This window comes from Bidens hawaiensis, unplaced genomic scaffold, assembly GCF_021521415.1.
Source record: "Bidens hawaiensis isolate Kalapana, Puna unplaced genomic scaffold, B.hawaiensis_p1.1 tig00025458_1, whole genome shotgun sequence".
Lineage (NCBI taxonomy): Eukaryota > Viridiplantae > Streptophyta > Magnoliopsida > Asterales > Asteraceae > Bidens > Bidens hawaiensis.
Window position 1 is genome coordinate 208,928 of NW_027494072.1, and position 7,086 is coordinate 216,013.

General features: G+C 36.7%; 1 protein-coding gene across 1 annotated transcript; it reads left to right on the forward strand.

Annotated features, from left to right (window-relative positions):
• The first annotated feature begins 1,101 nt into the window (after positions 1-1,101).
• On the forward strand, positions 1,102-2,507 carry LOC143571671 (F-box protein At4g22390-like). Its single transcript, XM_077057036.1, has 2 exons — positions 1,102-1,117; positions 1,409-2,507. Exons 1-2 carry the CDS (start codon positions 1,102-1,104, stop codon positions 2,461-2,463), a joined length of 1,071 nt encoding a protein of 356 aa, XP_076913151.1. The 3' UTR covers positions 2,464-2,507.
• Positions 2,508-7,086: the final 4,579 nt, after the last annotated feature.

The following is a 7,086-nucleotide window of genomic DNA, read 5'->3' on the forward strand; positions in this document are numbered from 1 at the left end:
CTTTTCAAAAGGTTAATAAGTTATAGGTTTGTGAAATAAGCAATTCCAAACACATTGGGTTTATTATTTAAGCATCTGGACTTAAGTTTTATGTTAAATGGGCTAGTAAATTAATGGTTTGGGCTCGTGTGAGATGTGGGATCGGTTTTATAATTGGCCGATGTTTTCATTCCAACTAGGCTTGTAAACGAATCGAACCGAACGAGATCTTGTTCGTGTTCGTGCGTTAAGCTTTTGTCGGATAAACGGACGGTTCACTAACACTCTACTGAACGAATATTATTGTATGTGCTCGTTCATTAAGGAATTGGGCTTGTTTGTGTCCGTTTGTATTCGTTTGTTAATATGGTAAATGGATATTAACGGGCACATGAGCCCTAATGAACACTAATGGACAAACGAGCACACATACACTAATGGACAAATGAACACTAACAAACACTAATGACATTAATGAACAAACATACATAAACGACTATAATAAACAAATGAACATACACGATTATACATATTAAGGGTTATGTTATAATAGAAAATATGTTTTTTGTATGAAAGATAAGAAGTAATCTAGTCCATTGATTTTGAAAATGGATAGTTGAGATTGGTTTATAAGTGAAATCAAGTGTTAGATAAGAGAAATAGCATAATAAGATAACACATTTATTGATTTTCTCTCTCAACTTGTAAGTCACATGCCAATTTCCTAATCATTTTAAAACGTCCATAACTTTTTATATAAAATTAAAAAAAAAACACCATAATGACGAGTGTTTTTTATCTTTTATATGGGTACCATATTGCTATATATATAAAAAAAATTAGTGAATTTTTTTACAAATTGTGTTTTAATATAAATCTATAATTGTGTTTTACAAAATTGTGTTTTTCTATTACGTTTTTTACATTGTACCTTTTCCAGTGACGACTATTTTTCGGTGATTTTCTAACAAAGATTCCCTGCGACTTAGTAGCAAAAAAAAGTTCTGGCGAATTTTCTGGCAACTTTTTGGTGAAAATTTCTGGCAATTTTTCCTGCGAGGTGGTGGCGGTGGGTGACGACTGTGGTGCCGGTGGGCGATAGAGTGGTAGTAGTTGTAGAAGATGAGTGAATATGCAAGTGAGTTTTGTGTAGGGGTAAGCAAAATAGGTATGGGTACCAAAATATCCTCCCATTCTAACATTAAAATCAAACTTGACGAAACGCCGGCGTGTTCGTCAGTTAAATTTAGATTCCAACAGCTTGTTTTCTGTCGAAGTCTCGATCGAACACAGACAACATCAATTCCCATAAACAATCAAAATTCAATTCCCCTCCCGATCGTATAATGCAAACCCTACAACAACCAGCCGATTCCGACCAATTCCCAAGTGACATCACCGTTGAAATCCATCCTCCGATTCCGATCAGTCTCCAAGCCATGGCTCTCTCACATCTCCCACCCATCATTCACCAAACTCCACCTCACTCGCTCCACCCGCACCGCCTTATTCATCTCCGCTTACGACACCTCCACCCGCAAGACCCACCTCCTCTCCGCCGATCACCACGAAACCCTCACTCACCTCACCACACTCCAAACCGATTACTCTCATTACTACTTCACCACTGGCCCCGTCCACTTGAATGGCCTGGTTTGTTTCACTTGTATTAAAGACACCTCACCCGACCAGCAAGCTTATAGCGCCTTCGTCGTTAACCCGACCACGCGCAAGGTTTTTAAACTACACCCGGATTTTTTAACCAATGCAAATGTGGATGTGCATTACTTGTATGGGTTGGATAAGTCTAGAAACGAACATAAGATTATTATCATTAGGAAGCTTTGCGAGCCGTGTGTTCGCGTAGAGGTTATGATTTTCTCTATGTCGGATCGTTCGTGGAGAACCATCGATGTGGACCCTCCTCTCGGTTTCAATTGGGATCATTTTTGCTTCTACTCCGCCTGTGTCATGAGTGTTTGTGTCAATAGTGTAGTGCATCTACTGCTTGAAGATGGCCCGTATGCATACGACATTTTGGCGTTTGACTTGGTAACGGAGAAGTTTTCGATTATTAGCGCTCCTGAAGATGTGATGCCGTATCCGGAAGACGACCCTTACATTATGGATGTAAATGGTTTTGTTGGTGTTGTGTGTCATGATCGTACGTGGGAGAACAAGGAAATGCATGTTTGGATATTGCAAGACTATGAAAATCGTGTTTGGGTTAGAGAAGTCGTTAAGTACCCCGAGCATATGATGTCTTGCCCTTATCCTATCGATATTGTTAATATGGACGAGCTTATATTATCCTCGGAGTGCAAGTTGTCCGGTGATGTTTTGAGTGTACCTGTCTTTGACAAGAAGGGTAGACGTTTGAAATCGTTGCGGTTCACTTTAGATCATCAGTATCAGTTTCTGTTGTCAAGAACGTTGCAGTTCACGGAGATCAAGTGTTATGTTGAAAGCATGGCGCCTTTATAGAGAAACAGGACAACACTTGATGATCTGATCCAATACAAGTTCTTTCATGGGCAAATGCTGTTTAACATTCAGGTATGCACTTTGTTTGATGTATGTTTCGATGGATCTTGTGCTTCTATTCAAGTTTTGCTAAACAGTAAAACCATTTTAAATCGTGTTACGTTACCGAAGTATTGTTTGTTTACTTTTATACAAAAATCAGAAATATGCAGTGTTGATCATCAAAACTAATGCATTCAGTCATTCACCTATACTGAGTGGAAGGGAATTATTCTTCTAATTTATTAATATTAATAATCTTTTTGGTTAAAAGAGGTAATATACAACTTAAACTTGAGTTTATTTATTGAAAACCAACAGTTTTATACATCATAAAAGTGATCTGTGCACTACTGTTATTGAGCTTCTGCTGTTAAATAGTATAATTAGGCAGACCAATAGACCATATTACATATAACTTGATTATAGGTCTTGCCCCTAATTTTTTTCTTTTTGAGTAACCAACGAGCCAAAAAAAACTACTTGTGTTCGAGCTAAATGTTTAAGCTATTTAATTAAACAAGTCGAATTCTAATTGATTCTTTAACCCAATGGCTTCAGATACTTTTGACTTGGTTCCAAATAGGATTATGTTAAGATAATCATAATAGTATGTTGGATTGTTGGTTTCTCTTTTTTAACGGATCGATGTAGTATAAAGGCGAGTTCGATTGTTGACTTCTTTAAGCAGGGCCAGCTGAATTTTTACCATATGATTATTTTTGTGTAATGAATTTGCAGGCCCGGGTTTTAGAACGTAACCTTTTCCTTAAAAACATTTGACTTTTGTGTTTCTAAACAAGTTTTACTAAACCGTGAACCAAAATGTTTTTAATTGTGTTATGTTTTGAAGGGCTGTATATTTTTCTGCAAAAACGATTTCAGAAAACAGAAATTTAAAGTTTAAAAGCTCGGTTATAAAGCTTTGTTTCATCATCATCGTACTCAGTATATCCCACCAATAGCAAAGCTATAGTAGGGTCTGAGGAGGGTAAGATGTAGACAGCCTTACATCTACCCCATAAGGATAGAGAGGCTGCTTCCGGTGAGACCCCCGGCTCGATAGTAGTTTTGCATCAAGCCTTGGACATAAGGCACATAGCACTCAATCATCGGGACACCGGCTGATCGGTGCATGTACCCTTGTCTTTCGGCTATCAACGCCACTACATGATGCCTGATTAACCGTCCGTCACTTTTAACGTTATTTTCACGAGATTAGTAAAATAACGTCAAAATTAGTGCAATTTCACTTTTGCCCACCCGAGGGTTCACACATATATACATCATATGTGCGCACCGCAAGCAGGGCTAGGTTATAAAGCTTTGTTTATTTATTAAAAAAAAAGCTAAATAAAACATTATTAGGTTGTTTCAAATCAGAATTTTGTAGTGAAAATAGCTGATTAAAAGCTCTCCACCTGTTGATTGCCAAAAACTATCACAGTAGAAGCAGGAATATGTGATGTTCTTTTTTTTAAGTTTGATTCACTTATGTGTTACCAGTTACCACGAAGCGTTTACAAATACAAGCATCAAATTGCAGCATAGCATGCCTACTCCGCTACACAGTCATTTGGGTGATGTCCCCATGTTTGTTCTTCAATGAGTTAATTAAAGAATTTATTATCATAATAAAGTAGGCATATATAATGATTTATGGCTCTTTGCCTATGTGTTTAAGGAGCCGAAGCTTTGAACGGGCACCGCCTGCTCAGGCCCAAACTAGCTGCAGCGAATTGTTCCGCACCATAGACAAAGAGCCATAAATATCAATAACTAGTTTTTACCCAGCGCAACAGTTGGGGTATGTTTATATGCACCTCCCGTGCTGTCGTGTTGTGACGGTGCATTAATGCGGATTTGTTTGGTATGGGTTAAGTTTGTTAAGATAGTGACACAAAATTAAAAAAAAAATAATGTGTACGTTAACACAGAAACAATAGCGACGCTCGTATAACTAAAAATTAACATGTTAAAAAGTTTTGTCGGTATCGATTATGCTCGTAATGGTACCATAATTAAAAACAAAAAATAAAACGTCAAATTAACATATAAAAAAATTAATATATTTGTAACAATGTTTATTCGGTCAATAAAACCCGGACGCTGGTAAAACCTGAGCATTACGATGGCGAGTCTATGAGAGTTCGGTAAATATTTGTTATGTTCGTTATAGTGTAAACAACATTGGTAAAACAAAAAAAAAAATCGGCAAATTAACATATAAAAAACAAAATATTTAAAATGAATTTATTCGGTCGGTAAACCGGGCAGATTTACGATGGCGAGTCTATGCGAATTCGTTAAGTATTTATTATGTTTATTACAGTATAAGCAACGTTGGTTAAACCCAAAAAAAATAAATGATAAATTCGCCAAATTAACATATAAAAAGAATATTTAAAATGACTTTATTCGGTCAGTAAACCGGAGCCTTGCGGTCCCCGGTGTTGTGGTGGTGAGTTGGTAAAACCTGGGCGTTGGTGAAACACAAACATTGTCAGTCTCAGGCGTTGCAACGATAAGTCGACTTAAATTAGGTTGGTTTGGATTATGTTCGTTACGTGAAAAAAGGTCAATAAAACCGGACGTTAATAAACCCGAGCGTTGTCAGTCCCGGACACTGTAGCAGCGAGTCATCGTGAATTAGATCGATTTCAGTAACGTTAGTTACGATATCGGAGCTAAAATAATAAAAAACTATATAAAAGTTGGTGCGGCCAATAGTTTGGTGCCACTTGGACCAATAGAAGGTCTAGCGGCACCAAAGTTTGGAATTACTCTATAGTAATAATAACCTGGCCAAATGAAGAAAAGGCAACAATTAATTTCCATTCAAAGAAATATTTCTAAAGGGCTAAATGCTTACATTGATCAAATGCTTAAGTAAATAACAAGACACAATACATGGTGCATGACAATGAAGGAAATGGTTAACGCTAGGGCTGTAAGCGGACTAAACCGAACCGGACGGGACCTTATCCGTGTTCATCCGTTAAACTTTTGTCAGACAAGCGAACGTTTCATAAACACCCTAACGAACGAAAATTCGTGTTCGTGTCCGTCCATTAAGGAATGGAATTTGTCCGTGTTCGTTTGTGTCCGTTCGTTAGTATTGTAAACGGACGCTAATGGACAATCAAACACTAATAGACAAACAAACATCAATGGACACTAATGAACATTAATGGACAAACACACATAAACATACCAAAATAATTAACATAAACACTAATGAAAATTACACCACGTGATATTCAAAAATACTTAACACTTGGCATAGTAACCAAACACATACTCGTATTAAAATAATGTTTTGGTTTTCAAAATCCACAATTTTTTTAGTGTTTCTTAAGAAACAAGCTTCATATTCTTCATTCTTCAAGAATTTCAACATACACAACACTAATAAATGGGCATTACTGGACGAAAGTTACCAGACGTAATCGGACGGACATTGCTAGACGTTCACGAACATTATTGAACGAACACTGTCTTAGTCCGTGTTTGTCCGTTAAGCTTACCAAACAAAATTTTTTTGTCCGTGTCCGGTTTATTTATTAAACGAACGAACATAAATGAACTTCCCATTCAACGAACAGACGTCCGGTTCACTTACAGCCCCTAGTTAACACTTTATGAATATTACTATCTTTTGAAATCCTATTCTTGCCCCTACTAGTGAGCATATGTATTTCCTTGGCATAATACGTCAATCAGATTTAAAAGAAAAAATCAAACTCAATATATTGCATACTCACACATGTTATCAACTCACTCAAAATATAAAACAAAAGTCCCCCTTCCTACTCAATTTTCTTCAATTCACTAAAAATAACATTAACATAAAATGGAATGGAATTGATTTACTTCATCCGATTCTTTAAAAGAGACGACCTTATTTTTTAAACGGGCAAGATAACGATTAACCTTTTGGTTGAGCGGTCTTAAAGGCGACGCAAGCTAACGAGACAACCACCTCTTGATCATGATCTAGTGGGCGCTAAGAAACTTTGGTACGTCATTATTTTAGCCCCGGTCCCCTTTATAATGAATAGGTGACGATTTCAAAGGAGTAGACAACTATTAATGCGTTTAGCAAATGATTTGTCGGAACAATATCTTTTTTTCCAACGAAGATTAGATGCTAGAGGTAGACCCGGTTCACCACTATGCAAAAATGTAAAGCCGCTCTTTGACAACCAGCGTATGGACTTTCGTCAGACACAATAGATGAATACCTAGAGATAACCAAATTGTGTGTGACTTACATCATTTTATTTATTTATTTATTTATTTTTATTTTTGTTGTCAAGGTGTGTGTATCTTTAGTTAAGGTATATTTATTTTATCTTTGAGTTTATACTTGACAATATTTACATAGTATTTTTAACAAAACTTATATGTAAGGATCATATCGATTAACTCAAGGAGATATTTGTGTAAACCAACTTTGTTAGATATCTAAGTCATATATGATGAAAAACTTGGTTTTCCCGGAATCCTCAGTAGCCTCGAATGTATGCATGTTGGATGGGATGTGTCCTACGGCCTGGCGAGGTGAGTTCCACCGGGGTGATC